General features: G+C 37.8%; 1 protein-coding gene across 10 annotated transcripts in view; it reads left to right on the plus strand.

Moving 5' to 3' along the window:
* The window catches only part of RECQL (RecQ like helicase), a 44,859-nt gene extending 28,918 nt beyond the window's left edge, over positions 1–15,941 (plus strand). For 9 of the 10 annotated variants that reach the window (XM_072765851.1, XM_025995125.2, XM_072765856.1 and 6 more), the window contains 9 exons: positions 2,098–2,264; positions 3,114–3,195; positions 4,151–4,299; positions 4,392–4,509; positions 5,229–5,367; positions 7,134–7,225; positions 13,628–13,847; positions 14,149–14,278; positions 15,083–15,941. In XM_072765851.1, the coding sequence (XP_072621952.1) occupies positions 2,098–2,264; positions 3,114–3,195; positions 4,151–4,299; positions 4,392–4,509; positions 5,229–5,367; positions 7,134–7,225; positions 13,628–13,847; positions 14,149–14,278; positions 15,083–15,226 (1,241 nt within the window). In that variant the 3' untranslated portion in view covers positions 15,227–15,941. The remainder of the gene's footprint in view (positions 1–2,097; positions 2,265–3,113; positions 3,196–4,150; positions 4,300–4,391; positions 4,510–5,228; positions 5,368–7,133; positions 7,226–13,627; positions 13,848–14,148; positions 14,279–15,082) is intronic. The other variant, XM_025995127.2, reaches the window with a different exon arrangement.
* The last annotated feature ends 9,149 nt before the right edge of the window (positions 15,942–25,090 follow it).

Consider the following 25,090-nt stretch of genomic DNA (forward strand, 5'->3'; position numbering starts at 1 on the left):
TACCCACCAGATCCTCTTTGTACTTAGAATAAATTCCATATTCTTAACTGGGGTCCATAAGACGGTACATATGATCTCTCTTCTGTTTGTCTCTACCTGATTTCCTATTCTTCTTCCTCCCTCTTTACATTCCTACTACACTAGGCTTACCACTATGAGCCCTTCTCACCCTCTGATAATAACGTACTTATTGATTTACTCTTTGTTTTGTCTGGTTTCTTTGCTTGAATTGTACTTCCATTTGCATAACATCCTTGTTTTGTTCACCACATAGTCTTCAGTGCCTGGAGAAATGCTTGGCAGGAATGGATGAATCTTGGATCCCTCTCTCCCCTCCCCTCGATACTCCCCACTCTCCCTCCCCCGGGGCCAAATCCCAGTAGTCACCAGGACTTACAGGGCTCTAGTTCTTGGGTTTCTCCTCAGTGTTTTCTTTCTGTTCTGTCCTCCTTGTCATGCCTTGTTTCCTGTTCTTACTGGGTTTCTAGTTGGCTGCTGCCATCTTTGAACTGTTTTCCCTTTCTTTAGTCTTTTTCCCTCTTCGAGCCCATACCTTGTGCTGCCACCAAAAGACGAGTCTATCTATATCCCTTGTGTGCTATAAAAATAACATGGTGACTCATTTCCTATAGGACAGAGGCTTAGCTCCTTCAACCAACTGATGGTTGTTCCCAGTCTTACTTAAGCCTGCCTTTCTGTGCTCTGCTGTCTTTCTGTGGTGCTATCATTCGAGGTGCAGGTGGGGAAGCAGAGCTACTGTGAACACCAGGTCATCAGGGATTTCTGTTAGGAAGCAAACCCAGTACAGTGGTATGAGGAGCTGGGGAAGTGAAGGATGGACAATCAGAGAAAGTCCCTGATTTCCTGAAGCACTGGTGTGGGATGACCAACTGGAGCTTGTAGTGGTGTCTAAGGAGCCTGTCTGGTGCCAGAGGGAGCCACACAGGGGAAGCTCTCGAGAGGGCTCTGGTAAGCTCTCTCCTCCTAGTAGCTGTCAGCACCGTAGGTCTACTGCTAAGCATCTGGTGGGGCCTGTTGGTGGGCACGGCCTACAGGTGGGAGGAAGAGCTGAAGGGAAAGTGGAAAAAAACTAGGACAAGCTAGAACTGCCTGGGCACCTGCGCATGTGTCCCTCATCCTGTCTGCCCGGAAAGATCCCCAGAGAGTAATGGCGGCTGCTTCACTTCTACCTGCCACACCTTGCACATGGTCTTCTTTTGGGCCATGTGCACTTGGAGCCATACAGGAAACGTGGTTTGCCCACTTACTGGAGTTGACAGTAGGTGCACCAGCTGGACCCCCTTTGAGTTAGCCGGACAGAACTGCCTGCTGTTATCTGACTGCCAGGTGATTTCATGCCAGTGTATTTGCAGCATATGTATGTGCTGTGTCGGTGCCTGGTGTTCTCTTCTACCCTGCCTAGTGAGCTTCTGCTTGTCCTTCAAGACCCAACTCAGATGTTACCTCCTCGAAACCTTCACGACTTCCTCAACGCCACCTTTTCTGTTTTCCTGGTAGTTCTCTAGCTTTGCATTTAGCAGTTTCGACCACAGTCCCTTTCCACGTTGTCCAAGAACTTCAGGTACGTCAGGACAACTCATCTAGTGATTGAAATGTTTATGACAAATATGAGCCCAGAATGGTTTCCCGGAAATAAGTTGTATAAAGACCAGTGCCTCAGCAAAAGTTTTCTGGTCTGAATTTGCCACACTTGGAGGATAGTGATAGTAGAAGGGGTTTGGCTGATGGCCTCTCTTCTCTCTCATTAGTTGTAAGGTTCACATGCTATGGCCACTTCCACTCTTGAATCCCCCAGTCAGAGGTTGCAGACCAGTGCACAGCTTACTGGAAATGTTTTGGTGTTTCCTCTCTCCAACAGGGAGTTCAGTTCACCTGCGGGCAAGAGCAGTGCTTCTGAAGAACCAGTTAAAAGTAGCCTAATACCTGCCTACTCAGAAAGGCCAGGCACCAACTACAGATTAGCAGTTGCAAGCTGGGGAAATGAAATCCAGCAACCATTGTTTAACTGTAATGGTAAGATGTCATTTTCTCCTTAAGGATAGAAAGTGGGCCAACTTGATGTTTTTTCTTTTCCAGATTACAAGGCACTTGGTATCTTGAAGCGGCAGTTCCCTAACACAGCCCTAATGGGGCTGACTGCAACCGCAACAAGCCATGTACTGAAGGATGCCCAGAAAATACTGTGTGTGGAAAAGTGTTTTACTTTCACGGCTTCTTTTAATCGGCCAAATCTTTATTATGAGGTATGTAACTTTTATGTCAATTTATTACTTTCCTGAAGGATTACAGCAGAGGTTTCCTCTTCATTATGTTTATTTACGTAACAGTTAACTCTATTTAAAAGTTTTTAAAATCAGGAGGTGATTATAAGCAGATCCTTGAGTAATGCTTTCTCCATGTGTCTCTGTTGCTGCATAATCCTCTGCTGGATTAAATAAAAGACATTGACTTGTGAAATTGATGCACATTCTTGTACAGGGATGGAGGGGAAGCATAGATTGATACCAAGGACCCTAATGACATCTCCACTGAAGTTAATCATAAAATAATATTAATAAGCCATTAAAGATTTGATAATTTAGATTATATAGGTTAACAGCTCTTTTTTTTTTCTTTCGAAACTTTTAAAAGAATAGACTTAATATTTTTTGGAGTTTTCACTGAAGTTATTTATGCCATGGTTTATGTTTTTATGAAAGTAGCATCAGAAACAGGGATGCCTGGGTGGCTCAGTTAGTTAAGCATGCAACTCTTGATCTCAGCTTAGGTCTTAACTTCAGGTTATGAGATCAAGCCCTACATTGGGCTTCCATACTGGGCATGGAGCCTACATAAAAAAAAAATAAACACCAGAAAATAAAAAAGGTCTCCATCTTTACAGGTTATTTGCTGCTTCTGTGCCTCCTCATTCCTAGTAAATTCAAAACCAAGGATCAAGAAGAGTCTGGGTGGTGGCAAGGTCAGGGGAGGTGAATATGAGTAAGAGATAAGCATTGTGCCCATAAAAGCACAGCACCCTGAAAGTTGTTAAGCAAATGGCCACGTGGATGAGGCTCATTAATTTACTTTGTACTAAGTTAGCTTTTTCTTAGATTCGGCAGAAGCCCTCCAACACTGAAGATGTTATCGAGGATATTGTAAAGCTCATTAATGGGAGATACAAAGGGCAATCAGGTAATGCAAAAACAAACCAACTTTGAAGACAGAACTTTAAAAAAGTAATTAATATTACATTGATCTAGTGAATGATGAGCTGCCAGAAATATTAATGCATGTTAGAAGATACTTGAAAATGTTAGGAAAGAATTAGTTTGCTTGGTGATCTTAGAAATTGGATGTGTCGTTTGCTCATGGGACAGATTATAAGAGTCCAGCACCTAATTGCTTTAAATAGTGGACCTAACACATAATGCTAAGTATCAACAGCACATATTTAGTAAGTATCCACTGTGTATAGGATAGAAGGTTAAGCAGTGATTTTCTGAAGAGATGTAATACATAGTCCTTTATAGAAAAGGATACAGTAAGGAATAAATAGTATATATTGAATGAGTTAACTGTAGGTGGAGAGTATTTGTATCCATGCTCCAGAATTTATGCATAGACAGGAGTTACTGAAGCACAGAGTTTGTGTAAAAGCATTTCAAAGCTGTTCTACAGATTTTCAGAAGATATTAATGGTGCCCTGGGTGAAAGGAGCTCCAGGGTCAAATTTGAGAAAGGCTGCAGCTGTTTTTCCCTTCTTGAGCTTCACAGGGTATATCAGTTGGCACATGAGAAGTTCTGGCCAGCCCTGCAAGTAGAGAAACTTGTTTAACTTTGTTCAGTGCAAACACAAAGAACAACTTTGTTCAGTGTGATGGTCCCCAAAGTCACTTGCACATGAAACCTTTTACATCATATTCGAGAGGAAAGAGAGGTGTAATGGGAACCAAAGTCGGTGGCCCAGGGCTTATTTGTCCTTTAGAGCAAGCTGCTGATCAAATCTTGAATTATACCGGAAAGGCATATGTGTTCAGGACCTTGGAATTTTTTTCTAAATTTTTTTTCCTGTGCATTATATTAATCAGCATCTTGAATGTATGTTAAAAATTATATATATCTAACAACTGAACATATTTTACTACAGGAATCATATATTGCTTTTCTCAGAAAGACTCCGAGCAAGTTACAGTTAGTTTACAGAAACTGGGAATTCAGGCAGGTGCATACCATGCCAATATGGAACCAGAAGATAAGACCAGGGTTCATCGAAGATGGTCAGCCAATGAAATTCAGGTTAAGTATATATCTTCAGTAGAAGCCTAATTAACATTTAAAAATATTTTTAACTTGATTTAACTAACAAAAAATGTTAAAACAAATTTTAGGTAGTAGTGGCCACGGTTGCATTTGGTATGGGAATTGACAAACCAGATGTGAGGTTTATTATCCATCATTCAATGAGTAAATCTATTGAAAATTATTACCAGGAGAGTGGACGTGCAGGTATGTACAACTACTATCCAGAAGTAACTTTTAACAAAGCTTTTCCAGAAAACATACTATATATGCTGTTTAATAATTCTGTATTTTTAATCTTCTTTATTAGCTAGTATATTAGACAATGAAATAATTTTTGCAGGTTTTAAAATTTTTATTTTTTTTGCAGTTTTATACTTATTTATACTTATGTTCTTAAGTGCCTATCTTACTTGTATGGGAGTGTTGGAAATTGTTCCTATGTTTGCTAAGATAATTTTTTTTTAAAGATTTTTAATTTATTCATAGAGACAGAGGGGCAGAGACACAGGCAGAGGGAGAAGCAGGCTTCACGCAGGGAGCCTGACTTGGGAATCGATCCAGGGTCCCCAGGATCACGCCCTGGGCTGCAGGAGGCGCTAAACCGCTGCGCCACCAGGGCTGCCCTGCTAAGATAATTTGATGTCCATCTTTGCCTTCTGGATTTTTAATTAGTGGTTTCAAATTTATAACTTCAGTAACTGGATTATATAGCACGTATTTTTTAACTTAAAAGCTGATCATAAATCTGTTCATTTTTTTCTTAGAATTTGAGGGCAGCTGATACAAATTAACTTTCAAATCTCTGAAATTTTTAGATTTGATATATGTAAACAATGAAGCATTGTGAGCTGATTATACATTTTTTTTTGCATATTTTCAAATTTTCAAGTAATTTTGCAATCTCAAGATTTCTCACACTACAGGTCGAGATGACATGAAAGCGGACTGTATTTTGTATTATGGCTTTGGAGATATATTCAGAATAAGTTCAATGGTGGTGATGGAAAACGTGGGACAACAGAAGCTTTATGAGATGGTGTCATATTGTCAAAACATAAGCAAGTAAGCCACATACTGTTTTATAACTTGTCATTTAAACATAAGCATGATATGAAATTACTTTGAGTACTTGCTCAGTAAGTAAATCTACTGGCAGAGTATCAAGTATAAACTTGTAAAAGCAAATGTCAGTACCTGAACCTTCAGGATCTGCCTTAATTCAAGAAGAGATTCTCTCTCTCTCTCTCTCCCTGATAATCTGAAACTTTTTTAATGGAGTTTTTGTTTTTTTTTTAAGATTTTATTTATTTATTCATGAGAGACAGAGAGAGAAAGAGAGGCAGAGACACAGGCAGAGGGAGAAGCAGGCTCCATGCAGGGAGCCTGACGTGGGACTCGATCCCGGGTCTCCAGGATCAGACCCTGGGCTGAAGGCGGCGCTAAACCGCTGAGCCACCTGGGCTGCCCTGGAGTTTTTTTTTTCTTTCTTTTTTTTTTTTTTAAGTAAAACAAGCATATGGAAATACTGATTTTATTTGAAGAATAATTGACATACAATATCCGTATTAGTTTCACATGTACAACATAGTGAGTCAGTATTCATATACATTACAAAATGGTCACAATAAGTCTAGTGACCCTCTGTCACCCTACAGAGTTGTTACAATATGATGGACTGTATTCCATCTGCTGTATAATACATCCCTTGGTCATCATTATTTTATAACTGGAAGATTATATATGATTATATCTCTTAATCCCCTCTATCATATTGAAAGTTTTGATATAAATTGACAGTGAGTCCAAGCCTTTTCTTCTGGAACCAACATATAGCTATAAACTTTACTCATTTTGAAACAGTATAAATGGTAAGCATTTTGAGAGCTGAGCTCAATAACATGTACCATTTCACCAGCTGATGGGTTGATGAAATAGTTGAGAGCAGGGTTAAGTTTCTCCTTAAAAAATAAATTTAAATCTGTATTTAGGGTGGTTTTAGTTAGACCATATAGTTCCCTGATGGCTTTTTAATATTAGTCATCGTTATACTCTTACTGCCCATCCTGAAAAGGACTAAAAAATTCTGAACTGATAAACAGTTATTGGACAGTGACAGAAAATGTAATTTCTTCCCTATAGGTGGTACAACAATCTAGGTAAAGAAATAAGAAAATGACAATTTTCTTAGATATTCAGTAGACTCCCAAGCAGCATATTTTGGGGTTTAGAGTCAAATACAAGAAACTGGTAAAATGCAAGAAACTGCTTTGGTATCAGGAAGATTCTCTTAATATTTGCACAATATTGCATCTCAAAGGGAGTTTTGGCTTCTAAAGGAGTGTTTTTTCAAGTACATAAAGAAAAAATTATATGTGGTAGGTGAAGGATAGTCCCCCAGAGACTAGGGATAGAACCCTGGGTTGTTTGGGTGGGCCCAGTATAATCACAGGGGTCCTTATGTGTGGAAGGAAGCAGGAAAGGTCAGAATAATACTCATTGGCTTTGAAGAGGGAGCAAAGGGGGTATGAACCAAGGAATTCAGGCAGGCTCTAGAAATTGGAAAAGGCAAGGAAACAGATTCTCCCTTAGAGCCTCCAGAAGAAATCCATCCCTGCTGACACCTTGTTTCTAAGCCAGGGAGACCCATGTCAGACTTCTAACCTATAGAAATGTAAGATAATAAATTCCTGTTGTTTTAGGCCACTAAGCTTGTGGTAATGTTATGACAGCAGTAGGAAACTAATATAATCTGTAACTGTGTTTTGAAATGGGGACTCTTAACGCTTATTAGGTCATTTAATAATTTGTATCTTTAAATGTATTTACAGGTGTCGCCGTGTATTGATAGCTCAACATTTTGATGAAGTGTGGAATGCAGAAGCATGCAACAGAATGTGTGATAATTGTTGTAAAGACATTTGTGAGTTCACTGTCTAACTGAAGTAGAGTTGACACATAATGTATTAGTTTTAGGTGTACAATATAGTGATTCTCTAAGTCTGTACACTCTGCTGTCCCCACTACAAGTGTAGCTACCACCTGTCACTATGCAAATGATGTTACAGTGCCATTGACCATGTATTCCCTGTGCTGTGCCTTTCATCCCATGACTCTAAGCCTCTATCTCCCACTCTTGTTCCCCCTTTTTGTGCATCCCTTCACCTCCCTCCCCTCTGGCAAACATCAGTTTCCTGTATTTATGGGTCAGTTTCTGCTTTATTTTTTTAGTTTCTACATGGAAGTGAAATCCTATGGTATTTGTCTTTGACTTATTTCACTTGGAATAATGCCTTCTGTGTCCATTCATATTGTTGCAAATGACAAAATCTCATTCTTTTTGATGGCTGAGTAATACTGCATTGTGTATATCAATGGCATATAGTGGACACTTGTGATGCTGCCATGTCTTGGCTATAAACGTAGTGGTACATCTTTTCAAATTAGTGTTTTTGTTTTTGGGTGTACTCGGTAGTGGAATTACTGGATCATGTGGTAGTTCTCTGTGGTAGTTCTGTTTTTAATTTTTTGAGGAACCTCCCTAGTATTTTCTACAGTGGCTACATTGGTTTGTATTGCTACCAACAGTGCACAGGTGTTCCATTTTCTCCACATCCTTACCGACACTTGTTGTTTCTTGTGTTTTTGATTCTAGCCATTTTGACAGATGCAAAGTGATTTCTCACTGTGGTTTTGATTTGCATTTCCCTAATGATTAGTGATGGTGAGCATCTTTTCATGTGTCTCTTGACTATTTGTAGGTCTTATTTAGGAAAATGTCTATTCAGGTCTTCTGGTCATTTTTAATAGGACTGGTTTTTTGCTGTTGAGTTGTAGAAGTTCTTCATATATCTTGGATACTAACCCTTTATCAGATATGACATTTGCAAATATCTTCTCCCATTTGGTAAATTGTCTTTTCTTCATTGTGCAAAAGCTTTTTAGTTTACTGTGGTCCCAGTAATTTATTTTTGCTTTTGTTTCCCTTGCATGAGACATATTCAGAAAAATGTTGCTATGACCAATGTCAAAAAAATTGCTGCCTATGTTCTCTTCTGGCATTTTATGCTTATAGGTCTTACATTTAGGTCTTTAATCCATTTTGAGTTTATTTTGTTATATGGGATGAAAGTGGTCTGGGTTTCCCAACACCATTTATTGAAGAGAGTGTCTTTTTCTCTGTATTCTTCCATCCTTTGTCATAGATTAATTGACCATATATATAAATGTGGGCTTATTTCTGGGCTATTCTTTTCAATTGATCCGTATCTATTTTTGTAGAAGTACCATATTGTTTTGATTATGGCAGGTTTATAGTATAGTATATTTTGAAATCTGTGATTTGAAATCTACCTTTGTTCTTTCTCAAGATTTCTTTGGCTATTTGAGGTCTTTTGTGGTCCCATACAAGTTTTAGGATTATTCTAGTTCTGTGAGGAAAAAGTGTTGGTATTTTGATAGACATTACACTGAATCTGTAGACTGCTTCATGCAGTAGGCATTTTACAGTATTTTCCAGCTCATGAGCATTGACAGTCTTTCCATTTGCTTGTGTAATCTTTGATTTCTTTCAACAGTGTTTTATAGTTTTCAGAGTACAGCTTCTTTTGTCTTCTCAGATAAGTTTCTTCCTGGATATTTTATTATGTTTAGTGCAAGTGTACATGAAATTGTGTTTTTAATTTACCTTTCTGCTACTCATTATTAGTGTATAGAAATGTAACTAATTTCTGTGTATTAATTTTATATCTTGCAACTTTACTGAATTCATTTATTCTACTAGTTTTTTATAGTGGAGTCTTTAAGGTTTTCTATGTATAGTATCATGTCTCCTACAAATAGTGATATTTTAACTTTTTCCTTACAAGATGGGTATATTTTTCTTGTGGTTAGGACTTCCAGTACCATATTGAATAGAGGTGGACAGGCTTGTCTTGCTCGTGGACCTTAGAGAAAAAGCTCTTGGTTTCTCATCATGGAGTATGTTAGCTCTAGATTCTTCATGTATGGGCTTTATTATGTTGAAGTATGTTCCCTCTAAACCTACTTTATGGAGTTTTTATCATGTACAGATGTTGAATTTCAACAAATGCTTGTTTTGCATCTATTCAGATAATACATGGTTTTTATCCTTTTGTATCACATTAATTGCTTTGCAAATATTGAACCATCTATATATGCCGGGAATAAATACCAGTTCATCCTGGTGAATGATCCTTTTAATGTGTTAAATGTGGTTTGCTAATAATTTGTTGAATTTTGCATCTATGTGGATAAGTGATACTGGCCTGTAGCTTTCTTTGTGTGTTGTCTTCGGTTTGGTATCAGGATAATTCTGGCTGCATGGAATGTATTTGGAAGCTTTCCTTCTTTTTTTGATATAATTTGAGGAGAAAGTATTTATAGCTCTGTTTTCTTTTTTATTTTTTTAAGATTTTATTTATTTATTCATGAGAGACAAAGAGAGAGAGAGAGAGAGAGAGAGAGAGAGAGATAGGCAGAGAAACACAGGCAGAGGGAGAAGCAGGCTCCAAGCAGGGAGCCTGATGTGGGACTCGATCCCGGGTCTCCAGGATCACACCCTGGGCTGAAGGCAGCGCTAAACCGCTAAGCCACCTGGGCTGCCCTATAGCTGTGTTCTTATTGCCATTTTGTTGATGGTTTTCTGGTTGTTTTTGTAGTTCTCTTTTCCTTTCTTGCTCTCCTGCTTTGTGATTGATGACTTTATGTGGTGTTATGTTTGCTTTTCTGTTGTTACTTTTTTCCCCCACATTTTTAAAGTTTGGCTTTTTATTAAAAAAATTTTTTTTTAAGTGATCTCTTTGCCCAATGTGGACAAAGATCTCATAATCCTGAGATCAAGAGTTGCATGGCTTTTGTTTTCTGTGGCCCAGGGTAGATGAATCTCCATTGACAAACCAACCAAGAGCCCCTATTTTAAAAAATTTCTTATCTTTGCCTTTATTTGACTCATCACAACGTTATATTGGTGTCAGATGTACAACATATTGATTTAGCAATTGTAAGTTATGCTGTACCCATCACAAGTGTCAGTACCATTTGTCACCATGCAACACTCTTACAGTACCATTGACTATATTCTATATACTGTACTTTTTCCCTTTATTTGACTTATAGGTTTTGGGTTTGTGGTTACCATGTTCATATATAACATTCTGAGTATAAAGCAGTGTATATATTAGGTGATGGTCATTTAAGTTTGAACACATTCTAAAAGAACTTCTTTTTCACTACCCCCCCCCCATGGTTTATGTGTATATTGCCATATTTTACCTCTTTTTATTGATAATTTCCTTATATCTAATTATGGCTTTTTTCTTTTCCACTTAAACAAGTCCCTTTAGCATTTCTTATAAGGCCAGCTTAGTGGTGATGAACTCCTTTACCTTTTGTTTGAGAACTCTGTCTCATTCCTCAATTCTAAATGATAATCTTGTGGTATTCTTGATTGTAGGTTTTTTTCCTTTCAGCACCAGGAATGTGCCATGCCACTCACTTCTGGCCTGCTAAGTGTCTGCTGAAAAATCAGCTGATGGCCTTACATAGTTTTCTCTTGTATGTAACTTTTTGTTTCTCTCTTGTTTTTACAATTATCTCTTTAGCCTTTTAAATTTTAATTTTGTGTTGTGTGGACCTTCTTGAGTTCATCTTGTTACAGGTCTCTGTGTGCTTCATGAACCTGAATGTCTATTTCCTTTCCTAGGTTAGGGAAGTTTTCAGCTATTTCTTCAACTTTTCTGCCCCTTTCTCTCTTGTCTTTCTGGGACCCCTATAATATGAATGTTCACTTGATGTTATCTAACAGATCCTTCAATTTATCCTCATTTTCTAAAATTATTTTGCTGTTCAGCTGGAGTACTGCTCATCATCCCAACTTCTGGATCACTGATGTGTTCTTCTCCATCCATTCATTGTTGATTCCCTCTAATGTATTTTTCATTTCAGTTGTTGTATTCTTTAACTCTGGTTCTTTGTATTTTCCAGTTCTTTGTTGAAGTTCTCAGAGTTTTTTCATTCAGTCCAGCAAGCATTTTTAAGATCATTAAACTCTTCATCAGCCATATGAAGTTCTTTTTCTGAGGTTTTTGTCTTGTTTTTTTTTTTTTTATTTGGAACATATTCCCTAGTCTCCCCATTTTGCTTGACTTTGTTTCCATGAATTAGGAAGAACTGCTATTTATCCCAAACTTGAAGGAATGGTCTTGGTGTGTAGTTGTCCCCTGTGTATGTAGACAATATATGCCTGGTGACTTTTGTTGGCTATCTGGAGCTGCGACTGGCATAGGCTGGGAGTTACAGGGGACCCTGCAATGGGGTCGTCTTGGTGGGATGACTGGAGTTTAAGTAGTTGTGGACTGAGGATTTCTGAGGCTCTTTGCAGAGGGCACCCTGGAAGGATGGCTAAAACCAAATTTATGTAAGCTGAGGTGTTCTGGAATGCATGGAAGGTGCCCTGGTGGGGGCAGCCATAGCTGAGGTGGCTTGCTGGCTGGGAAGGTCCCTGGGTGCTTTGTGCAGGGTGCAATCAGGAAAGACAGTTACACCTGATATGGGTGTGGGCTGGGATTGCCCCGGGGCTCTCTGCACAGATGGTGCCCTGAAAGGACAGCTGGAGTGGGTATAAGCCAGGGTTTCCTGGTAGGGCAGATGGAGCTGAGAAAAGGCATCAGCTGGGGGTGCCCTAGAAAGCCATCTGAAGGTAAAGCAGTGCAGGTTTGGAGTGTTCTGAGAGGCTTTGTGCCTGCCTCAGTGTGGTGAGAGAGCTGAAGCTGCAGTGAGCACTGACCTGGGGCTGTCCTCATGTGCCCCACGGTGGGGCTGCCTTGGTGGGACAGTGGGGGCTGGTGTGGTTTGGGGGCCTACGGGGCTCACTGTGTTGGTAGGCTGGTTAGGGTGCCTGGACCCGCTCCCCTCTATGCTGTCCAGGTGGTGGGGGAACATAAACTGTGGCACTCACCGGACCCTCAGACCCAGAGCTAGTTGCCTCAGCTCCCCTGCCAGTTAGGGTTCAAGAGCTATTCCCTTTATATTCTGGTTGTTCTTTTAACCATGGCTTTGATTTTCTATGGCCCAGGGTAGACGAATCTGCTCTGGGTACCTCATTACTATCCTCCCCCCTGCAGTTTGCAGCATCGGGGGTAGGGGCACCCTTTGTTACCATGGCTCAGTCTCTCCTGCTGTTTTCTGTGTGTCTATCTTGTTGTACAGAAGCTGTTCAGCCAGCCCTCAGTTCCTCTTCAGGAGGGACCACCTGTAAATAGGTGTAGATTTGGTGTGCCCACGGAGGGGAGGTCAGGATCTTCCTGTGTCACCATCTTGGACTGGAACACTCCCTAGTTCATTGTTTTTAAATCTTTATAGGCTAATAGATACACTAGGACTACATGGGGGTAATATTAGATCCCAAAGTAGATTAAGCAAGATGTGTATAGCATTTTCTAGATTTAAAAGTTAACAATGCAAGGATTTAAAACAAAGGTAAATAAAAAAAAAAAAAGTAAAAGTGCTATGTGGATGTGTATATCCTATGTTGCTATATTATAGGCATGTTAAATTTTTAAGAAGTGAAGGAAAGTTTAAATTCTTCTGAATAGTAATGCTATTATAAAAAAAAGGCTAGTCATTGGGAAGAGAAATTTAATGCAAAGGAGACTATAGTCAATCATTTTTGATCTAGATAGTAGCTGACCACTCAGATACTAACTTAGCAGTATTTTGGTGTATTTTAACTTTTTTCATCCTGTGTTGTGTCTGAGGAACTGGACTAACCAGTTCTCTCTCACAGAGTTCTGATGTCTTGGTGGGTGAAGGTCACTATACTTTTAACTTTCCAGCTAGAGAAACTTTTATATATAAGTTTATTATACTCTGTTATACTGACCACAGTAGCAAGAGTCTGATATATAAATCAGGGTGCTGGAATCAATAATTAGGAGTATCAGACCAAGACATAAATCACAGTACCAAGGAAGCCACAGTTTTCGGAATATTGCTCAATGAGCACAAATCAGGGAAATATGAATAGACCGATTCTCTTATAAGTCCCTCTCAGACATGTGGCAGACACTGGTTCCTAGAGCATACCCAAAGGCCTTCTGGTAACCAGCTTATTTTCTTTACTGTAAATTTAATAATGTCTTATAAAGACTCTTAACTTATTTTGGTGATAGACTTGAGGAATAGCCTAGTTCTAATGCAGAACCAACACAGTTTAGGGGGCTGAAGTTGAGGACTCATTTTAAACTACTACTATTAGCCCGTCCTTGTTGCAATTTCTAAATCCCAGTTGCCTGTCTCATTATAGCATGTGAAAGAAAGAATGTCACAGCACACTGCAGAGATCTAGTCAAGATCCTGAAGCAGGCAGAGGACCTGAATGAAAAGCTCACTCCACTGAAACTGATTGATTCTTGGATGGGAAAGGGTGCAGCAAAATTGAGAGTGGCAGGTGTTGCTCCTCCCAAACTTCCTCGTGAAGATCTAGAGAAAATTATTGCACACCTTCTTCTACAGCAGTATCTTAAGTATCTATAAATCTATTTCTTTTGGTGTTGTCTTGATGACTGTTTCTCATAACTGCAATGGAACAAGTGGTTTTCCAGTTCCATGTAAAACTCTTAAATGCCATATACAGTTTGTCTGATAAACTCTAACTGATCAGTGTATGTCAAAAAAATGCAATCTCTAGATACTGTTGTTTTGTGCAAGTTTCATTTCATATCAGTGTATTAAAATTACTGCATTTATGGTTTTTTTTTAATGAATTTTGTTTTTTTAAAATAGTTTCTGAAAACCTTTCTGATTATTGGCCTTTATTTTCCACAGAGAAGACTACAGTTTCACAGCTTATGCTACCATTTCATATTTGAAAATAGGACCTAAAGCTAATCTTCTAAACAATGAGGCACATGTTATTACCATGCAAATGAAGAAGCCCACGCAGAGCTGTTTCAGGGTAACTGACTATTAATTTTTATACACTGAAAAAAACTCATTAAAGCTTATAGGATGCTGGAATTAGTAATGTGCTAGGTCCAGTGGAACATAAGAGATAAGCAGTTTTCTTCTTAAAATCTGGGCATGGAAGAGAAAAAGCATACTTTTGCTTTCTGTAGAGATATTAACTAATAATTTAAACTAGTGTACCTTTTAACACAGACTAGAGTTTCAACCTATTAGAATGTGAAAAATCAGTGTTAGTATTGTCTAATTTGTGATGCACTCTGCTCTCACAACATTGACTGTGATCAACACTGGTTGAGACGTCAGCCTGTGCAGCAGAGGTCAAGAACAATGACTCTTGGGCAGCCCTGGTGGCTCAGCAGTTTGGTGCCGCCTTCAGCCCGGGGCGTGATCCTGGAGACCCGGGATCAGGTCCCACGTGGGGCTCCCTGCGTGGAGCCTGCTTCTCCCTCTGCCTGTGTCTCTGCCTCTCTGTGTCTCTCATGAATGAATGAATGGAATCTTTAAAAAAACAAACAAACAAACAAAAAAAAAACAATGACTCCCACACACTAAATACTCCCAAGGCTGTGAAAGCATGCTGTCCATGTACCATTGTGTCTCTGTGACACAATGTCTCTGTATCTCTGTCCCCTCTGGGACAGGGCTCATATCTGAGGAGATACCTGAATATAAAAAAAAACAGACCGCTGGACATTTAACCAATGGGCTGATACAGAAGGAACAATGGGATTATTAATCAGAAGAGAAAATGGAACAGCTGAGTTTTGACCAGAGTGTTTGTTTTTATTTGTAGATTGAATCATCTCAAACTTGTCGTTCTGAAGGAGCTGATAAAAAGAGGGAAGAAAAAAATTCAGGTAACTTCCAGAAGTCTGCAAATATGGTTCAGCAACCTAAGAATACAGGGACTAAGAAAAGAAAAATTGATGATGCATGAGATGAATGCTTCTAAATTTTCCAAGAAAAGTTTATGTATACACCATTATTTTGTAGTTAAAAGATTAAGATAATTTTATTGATATTTTATACATATGGGACTTAGCTCTGAAGTACTGAAGACTTGAAAATTTAAGATCATGAATTCTATAAATTTACAGTATGAAACGAGGAAAAATTTAATGTAAAATATTTAAGAAAGAGTTAATGTAACCACCTCAAGCTCTTTAAAATTAGGTATGTCAAGGGATATTTTCTTTTGATAGCAGTGTTATTTTACGGAATATTTTACAGAGGCTTATCACAGAAAGGAAATGATTTCAGCTCATAACAGCTGTAGAATCCAAATGTAAAAGGAATTAAGGTATCAATACAAAGGATATTAGCAAACAAGCTATTAACCCTCGTTGACATCTCATAGTCAAAGAATGATCCTGGCATATCAGACCCAAGTTGTTGTTAAGGAGATAACAACCTAGCTAAATCTGCTCCAAAGCTAAATCAGGAGTAACATTTACATACGTGGTCAGTTTTGTGTTGGAAAAACGTATTTGTAAATTATTTGATCTTTGCATTTAAAAAAATATTTTAATACACTCTTCTGAAATCATTATCACTTCTGTATTCTTCATTAAATCAGTGCATTTGCCTTATTGTGACTTTCTTCTGTTATTTGAAACTTCATTTTGATTAAAAAAGGCATTTCAAGAACTATATAATCGTCTAAATCAGTATTTGGATCTAGCAGATCTTCTCCATATGATGAAAGACTCTAAAATTAAGTTTTCAAATGTTTCTTCTAAATCAGTTTCACCAATTAAATTTGCCCATTCTGCATGATGACTTTGACATATTTTTGTCCTTCAGTACATCTCAGCATTAGTCCAGGTTCTGAACCTAAGCCCTGTGTGTTATATTTTCCCTGCAATACAACCTATATACAGAGATGATAAAGTTCTTCTAGTGAGTACCAAAAAGGAAACATGATAAGCAGTTAACACTGTGTTATTCTAGAATGGCCAGCACAAAAATATATTCATAAAATTTTACAGCTAAGTGTCACTGGAGAGGGTCACAAATAAAACATTTGAATGACACTGCAATGAATGATTTCAGCAACCAATGCTGGGAATTCATTTTAAATTCTTTCCTTACAACATTAGTAATTTCTCTCCTCTACTGTATTTTTACTGTATTTCTACAAAGATCTGGGAATAGAACAGAACACTTGCCTTGGGGGTCCAGAGATTTAAATACTAACTCTTGTACATATTTTTATTTAATTAACTGAACCTTGAATCCTTCACTTGAAAACATAAAGGTATATCACCTATTGCATGGCTATTGAGAGAATTAAATAAGCTAACCTACACTAAACAATTAGTTTTCCTTATATCCCTGTATGTAACTAATGTCCTTTTATGTGCAAAAATATCAAGTGTGTGATGCTTAACCTACTGAGCCACCCAGGTGCCCTGATAATTTTTTTTTTTCTTTTAATTCAGTCTCCTGTGTAAACAAGATAGGTTTGATGAAGTGAAAGGGAGTGTGTGTGGTAAGGGAGCAGAGCAAACTGAGCACAATGCTTGAGAATGGCTAGTGGAGGCAGCCTGCAATATCACACTGCTGGACTGTTACTTAATGTATACCAGCCTCAGAGTCCTTCCAGTTTTGGGTCTTGGATCACATAAAACTAATTATTGTACTTATTTATTGTTTCAAGGTCTATTAGATTCACTCCAAAGACACCTGTTTTTTTTTTTTTTTTTTTGGATATTGCTTATAGCAGACTATGACACCAATTAAAGATAAAATTTTCCTACAAAGTTTAAAATGTTAAAAATCCTACAAACTCTAGTTCCTAATTGAGAGTTGATGACAGATTGCCACAGAAATAGAATGATTGCAGAGAAAACTGAAAACAAGCTGGTAGTTTAGAAACAGGCTGAAAGTACTCTTCCTATGATTGTTATCTCTGCTGTATGTAAAAACATACAGAGAACTGAAGCTGCCTCTTAAAATACATCTAGCTCTTCTGCTACTTCACACTCCATAGTTAATCTGAGGAACTAAAACCCCCACCTATGGAGCTGGTCTCTCACCGAGTGTTGGCTGGCTGTTTTATCTGTGGTATTTACCTGTGTCTCTACTCTTCCTAAGACCACCTCACCTACGGTCATGGCCTGAGTATTGTCCTTAAGGACTTCTGCTCTGCCATGGGGAGGCCGGCAGCACTGAGGGCAGGAGGAAGTGGCCACCCAGTCAGACAGAGCTGTTCAGCTGAGGAACGGTGTTCACTCTAGGAAGTTTTTCAGTCATAATTCCCACAGGAACAGAACTGGGTCCTCAGAATTGCATAGGGTCATCATTCATCTATACAGTCAGTTTTTCATCTAAAGCTGCACTGTTCGGTCTGGTAGCCACTAAACACATGGAGCTATTGAAACGTAAATGTAAATAAAATTCAGTTCCTCAGTCACACTCAGCACATTTTAAGTGCTCAGCAGAGACCTGCGGCTAGTGGCTACCTGACTGGACACAGCAAAAGCACAGAACGTTTCTGTCGTCACATAAAGTTCCACTGGACAGTGATCAAAGTATTTGAAGACAAAAAACAAAGTAATAGCCCATAATTCTTTTTAAATCACAAGACATCCAAGTCTGTTCCATCACTATAGAATAACTTACCAAAGGGGAAAAATTCTGTTTTTAAAATGTCACAAAAAACTCAATGATAGCTTCCTACTTAAAGTAGCAAAAGTGGGAAAAACCAGGAAATTGCACTTGCTGCTAGCAACTCCGTCACTGTCAGACAGAATCTGATAAAAAGGCGTGATCATGGATGCTGGCTCACCTACTGCCAGACTGGGCTGGGCGGCCAGGATGCAGTGCAGATGTCACCCACAGCATGGACATCAGAAACAGATGTGTGCATGTGAGCATCCGCTTTCAGGCCACCATCTTCTCCTAGATCAAACTAAACAATGTTCCTGATAAGCATATGTGGGAAGAAAAATGAGAGATGACATTTTTGTTCTAAAGTAAAAGAACAAGTCAAATTTTTACACCTTGATATGCTGATATGTAGTGAGAAAGTAGAAAACAGCCGCAAAGACATCTCCGCTGCATCTCTAGGGAATATCTAGGACAGACCAACTAAAAAAATTCTTAGACTTTCATCAAGAACACTCAGTAAACCATATGACACCCCACTCATAACAACAGTATTTCTCAGTTTTGTGAGTTTCAAGTGCTAAAAGGCAGAAAATACCAGATAGTTTCTTTAAAAGAATCATTTGTAAGAATTCATCAACCTTTAGACAAATGAGTTGTGCATTATGTCCCATTAAGGAGGATTCTTACTGCTGGGATGTTAACTGCTTACGGACTGTAGGCAATATGAAATACTGCAGATCAAAACATGAATGTAAACTAAATTGTTTTCAGCTTCCTTAAGATAGTTTTACACTAAAATAATGAACATTTAGGCTTGAGAATCAGGAATCTCATACTACTTTAAAAATATTCATAGCAGGACAAAAAATTTCACCTTACATTGTTGCCACAGAGAAAAAGGCTCTATATTTGGTATAAATCCTGTAGCACTGACAATGAAATCACAGCCATATATCTTTTCAATAGTCAATTCCACATATACAGGCCATACCTCATTAAAAGAAACAAACCAACCCAACTTTATTTTTTAAATGAAATCCCCACCAGCTATCATTAGCATTATGTGCATATAATGCCTAGAAAGAAAAAGGCAGGAGAGGAATTTAAAGTGGACCTCTTAATTTTTATAAGGCACATTTGCTTAATTATGCAATCAACACTCTCCTTATTTTGGGTATACTTACACAATTACGGCATTCTAAACATTTTCCTTCAAATTCAAAGAACTTCTAACAAAGTGAATTTAAACTGATAATCACTTTATAAATTATGTCTTCAAAGATATTAAACAATTATACTCCACTGAGAGTTTAGTCCAAACAGATTACTCACTTTTCAATGTTTTCCTACTATTCATATTCAAACTCTAACACTACTTTTTCCTGTGGAAAATTCAATGAATCCAAAAACAGTGGATTATCTCATTTGCTGGTTTGGCTGAGCGTATTTCTTCAAATGGTGGTAGTTCTCAAAAGAAGTGTGGAATAAGGATTAGATTTGTTTCTAAATCCCAAATTTATAGGCTTTTTAATCTGTTGGATTTGGGGGAAGTCACTTCACCTCTGAGAGCATAAAGGATTTTTTTAGTTTGTATTTGTTTTGATCTGCACGATATTGTGATGGACTCACAGAAACAGAACTGTGGTGGTCATAGCACCATGAGCCCCATGTAAAATGTAAAGCTGAATACAAATGATCAAGACTGAAGACTAATAAGCAATGAAAATGAAATGACTTATATTAAGTAATGGTTTCATTTTTACTTTTTATGTTTAAATTTCATATGGAAATTTACTTTTTTAATACAGTAAGATTAAGTTTTCCTTTTAAATTGGTGGTATTGTATTTTTTCTTATTTTATTACTTGCCTTTATCAGTTGTGACTGATTATAATGGTCTTTGGGGAAAACGTAAGGACTTTTTCTTAGAAATTCTAAATTCTTCCTTAAGGTAGATTTTCTTTACTTCACACATAGTTTCAATGCGAATCTTATGAGAAAACTAAAAGAAATACTAGTTACCATAATACTTCTCCCCAAAATTACAATACACTTATAGAAACATAAAGAAAAAATAATTCTTACAATAGAAATGAAAACACATTGGATGCTCCAAAATAAGCCTCTCAATTTCTATGCATGAAGGGAGAGAGCAGAAATCCATTCAAAGCTTAAGAGAACAACTAGTTGTATTAGCAGGTAACATCAAGGGCATGATTTAAAAATATAAATAATAATATGAATATCAGCCTCACTGATAATTACAAATATAGTTTTTAAAAAATTAAACTGCTGGAGACTATAAAAACCTCTTGAGGGCAGGTCCATGCCCACTTACTGTTACATTCCAGAACCTTAGTAAAGTGCCAAGTATGTAAAAGAATGTTTACTGAACCAAACTGCTTAAGTTCTCAGATTAAAAATATTATTAATCTTTGGATCTGAAAGTGCAGGAAGAAATGATTTTGTATAATTCCTATCACAAAAATTAGATCTGCCATGAAGCCAGCTCCCCTCCAAACCATCCAAGCCTGAAAATAAATCATACATAGTAATAAGGACTCCATGTATGCTCCTTAAAGTATTTAAATATCACAGCCCTTTAACAACTATTTAAAAACAAATATCTAATAAATGAGTAAAAGCAAGTCATCTGCTTATCCAATTAGGGTGTTAAATATGTATTTTATTTAGAATTCATTCAATAACCAAATATTATAATGCATATGAAGTGACCTTTGAGAAAAGATTAAAAGATAAGACAGCTATATTCACTGTAGGTCTGGAAATCTCTCTGCCTGAGGAATTAAAAAGGGCAAGAGTCAGTTTTAGATGAACTAAGTACTCATCTTTAGTAAGGAACTGGGCCAAGTGCCATTGGTCCTGTCTATCCTAGCGCTTTGGATTTTAAGTAGAGTAACCTAACAATTATTTGACTTACTTGTAATCAGTCTTCAATGAATGGTTTAAGAATTTAAAAACTGCATCTTAAACATGTGTGTTTTTTTTTAAGATTTTATTTATTTATTCATGAGAGGTAGAGAGAGAGAGAGAGAGGCAGAGGAAGAAGCAGGCTCCACACAAGAAGCCCATGTGGGACTCAATCCTGGGACCCCGGGATCACACCCTGAGCCGAAGGCAGATGCTCAACTGCTGAGCCACCCAGGTGTCCCACATCTTAAGCATGTCTAATTAGTACATGAACACATACCTCTTTGTACCTTTAAGATTCAAGCCTTTATGCAAATCTGATCCCAAGGTACTGCCCATATTACCAGCATCAGCTTTGTTCTGTGCTTCTTTTTTCCTTCTAAAGAGATAAACTCACTCAAAATTCAAATAATCTAAAAACTGCAAGGCAAGAAGTAGCTTGTGTTCTCAAGCTTTTAGGCAATATTATGATTCTCATACATGTATATGCAGCATGCTGAGTTATATGTTTTGATCACTTTATTCATTATTTTAATATTTTGTGATACAGATATAAAATGGATCTTTTAATCAAAAGTTGAGTGTAAACAATGTGTTTTTTGGATGTTATATACATGGTTAATATGAAAGGTAGGATCTGATAAAAGGTTGATATCTAAAATATATAAAGTACTCATACAACTCACTAACAACAAAACAAAACAACCAAAATTAAAAATGGGGAGAGGACCTGACCGGTATTTTCCCAGACATACAGATGGTAACAGACACATGAAAAGATTCTCAACATCACTAATCATCAGAGAAGTCAAAACCACAATGAGGTATTACCTTACACCTGTCAGAAAGGCTAGAACAAAAAGGATAAGAAATGACAAGTGTTGGCAAGAGTATGGAGAAATAAGATCCCTCATGCACTGCTGGTGGGAATGCAAATTGGTACAGACACTGTGAAAAACAGTATGGTAGTTCCTCAAAAAATTATTAGAATTACCATATGATTCAATAACTCCACTACTGAGTACTTATCCAAAGAAAACAAAAACACTAATTCAAAAAGATATATTCACCCCTATGTTAACTGTAGCATTATTTATAACAGGCAAGATACAGAAGCAATCCAAGTGTCCGTTCATAGATTAGTAAAGAGGATGTGGTGTGTAGTGTGTGTGTGTGCTATATATATGTGTGTGTGTACACACACACAGGAATATTACTCAGCCATAAAAAAGAGTAGGAGCTTGCCATTGCCACACATGGATGACCTAGAGGCTTTTATTCTATGTGAAATTTAAGTCAGATAGAGAAAGACAAGTACTGTATGATTTTACTCATGTGGAATTTAAGGAACAAAACAAGGAGACAAAAAACTAGACTCTTTTTTTTTTTAATTATTTATTTTAATTTATGATAGTCACACAGAGAGAGAGAGAGGCAGAGACACAGGCAGAGGGAGAAGCAGGCTCCAAGCACCGGGAGCCCGACGTGGGATTCGATCCTGGGTCTCCAGGATCACGCCCTGGGCCAAAGGCAGGCGCCAAACCGCTGCGCCACCCAGGGATCCCAAAAACTAGACTCTTAAATTCAGAGAACTATTGATTGCCAGAGGGGAGGTGGGTAGGGGGAAGGGTGAAATAAAGGGGGTTAAGGATATATTTATCTTGATGAGCACTGAGTAATTACTGAATTGTTGAATCACTATATTGTATACCTGAAACTAATATAACACTGTATGTTAACTACAGTAAAATTGTTTTAAATACATGTAAGTTAAACTAGAAAAAATACTTAAAAACAACAAAATAGGTAAGTAAAACAGCAGAAACAGGCTCCGATATAGAGAACTGGTGGTTGCCATAGGGGAGCCACTGGCCTGCAAGCAAAACAAGTGAACACGATTAAGATTTACGAACTTCCAGTTATAAGTAAGTCACAGGGCTGTAAAGTGCATCACAGGGAATACAGTCAATACTGTAATAAGTTTGCACAGGGGCTCAGTGGTTGGGCTTCTGCCTTTGGCTAGGGGTGTGATCTTGGAGTCCTGGCATCAAGTCCCGCATCGGGCTCCCTGCATGGAGCCTGCTTCTCCCTCTGCCTATGTCTCTGCCTCTCTCTGTCTCTCATGAATAAATAAATAAAATCTTTAAAAATAATACTGTAATAGGTTTGCACAGTGACAGAGTGGTAATCAAGCCTACTGAGATGACCGCATCATATTGTATAAAAATATTCAATCACTATTGTATACCTGAAACTAATATAATGTATGTCAATTGTAATTCAATAAAAAAATTAGCCACCAAATCTTTTAACATTTTGTCAATTTTTAGCACCCTCAAAACTTACACAATACTTTTAAAATTTTATAGGGTAAACGTTAAAAACAAACAGAAAGCTCTTTTAAAATAAAAAACTGAGGGGATCCCTGGGTGGCTCAGCGGTTTGGCGCCTGCCTTCGGCCCAGGGTGCAATCCTGGAGTCCCGGGATCGAGTTCCGTGTCGGGCTCCTGAGTGGAGCCTGCTTCTCCCTCTGCCTGCGTCTCTGCCATTCTCTCTCTCTCTCTCTCTCTCTCTCTCTATCATAAATAAATAAAAAATAAATAAATAAAATAAAATAAAAAACTGAGGGGTACCTGGGTTGCTAAGATGGTTAAGTGTCCGCTTTTGGTTCAGGTCATAATCTGGTCCTGGGATGGAGCCCTGTTTTAGGCTCCTGGCACAGCACAGGGCAACGAGGAGTCTGTTTCTCCTTCTCCCTTTGCCTCTCCCCTGGCTCATGCTCTCTCTCTGTCTCAAACAAATAAATAAAAACTTTTTAAAAATTGGTTTAAAAAAATAAATGAGGTTTGTATTTCTTTTTTAACTCACTTGCATTTTCTGTAAAATTAACAAGTGCTGTCCAACTGTAGCATGTTTGCAAAGGTGCAAATTCACTAAATTTCCAGTTTTAATTATACATATTTTTCATGCAAAAAAATAAAAACCCTAGAAAATCTAAGTCATATAAGATATGCAAATAAATATTATCTATATTTCATCTCCCCCAGCTATAATATTTTGCTCAGTGGTTTTTGTTTTATTTTTTTTTAATTTTATTTATTTATTTATGATAGTCACACACAGAGAGAGAGAGAGAGAGGCAGAGACACAGGCAGAGGGAGAAGCAGGCTCCATGCACTGGGAGCCCGATGTGGAATTCGATCCCGGGTCCCCAGGATCGCGCCCTGGGCCAAAGGCAGGCGCCAAACCGCTGCGCCACCCAGGGATCCCTCAGTGGTTTTTTTATAGCCTTTTTCTATATAAAACTAAACAATTTCATTTGTGAATTAATGAACCAGATCCTATACCTTCAATTGTGTATCTGGTTGTTTTATGTACAATTCTAGCCTCTGGTTTTTCAGCAATGAGCTCTGAAGTTAAGAACTCAGCTGCTCCTGCATCAAAGTTTCAACTTCTAAAAAACCAAGAGCTGGAGTACCACGTATCTTGAAACAGGGAGTCATGGGCCAGATGGGTAACCATATAAATGAGTGAAGCAGGATGGGTATAAAAAATAAAAAGTAGTGGGGGCTGTGACTAGAAATCTCTAAAAGTGTGCATATTGAAATTGTTTTTCAATATAGTACTTGCTTATCAAACATATCTATGGATTACATCTATCTAGTCACCTGTGTATGACCCTTGAGACAAAATATTTCCTGAACTCATGTTTTACAATGACATTTCTGCAACTATGAATTCCATGAAAACTAAAAATACAAAGTCGATATTTTCCTTGAAAATATATGAAAAACAATTACATTTATCTTTGAATTTCAGAATACCAAGATGTTTTCTAGTTTGCCAATCACATAAATCATAGAGCAGTGTTTAAATAGTATTTAAAAATATATACTTAACCAGTTCAAGTGCAATGCCACCATTCCCTATGATCATTATTCTTTTAGCTTTAGTAAGCTGTTTCTGAAATTCCTGTGTTAAAGAGAAGAGGAGACAATTTCGTAAATAGTGGGAAAAATGTGAAGCAAGAGGCCTCACTGATAATATTCTTAAAATATAAGAATTTTACCCAATTTACGAAGGAACAAAATAAATCTCATTTTCCCACTCTGCAGGACACACCCTCCCAATATTACAAGTGCTGTTTCATCCAAGCTGCTTTCAGAGCGATGCTTCTCTTGATTTTCCTTGCCTCTTAGATCATTACATTTAGAGTAGTTCCAAATTTCAGCAAGAGCAAGATGTCTAGACCATCACAT

The sequence above is a fragment of the Vulpes vulpes genome, chromosome 8 (assembly GCF_048418805.1).
Source record: "Vulpes vulpes isolate BD-2025 chromosome 8, VulVul3, whole genome shotgun sequence".
NCBI lineage: Eukaryota > Metazoa > Chordata > Mammalia > Carnivora > Canidae > Vulpes > Vulpes vulpes.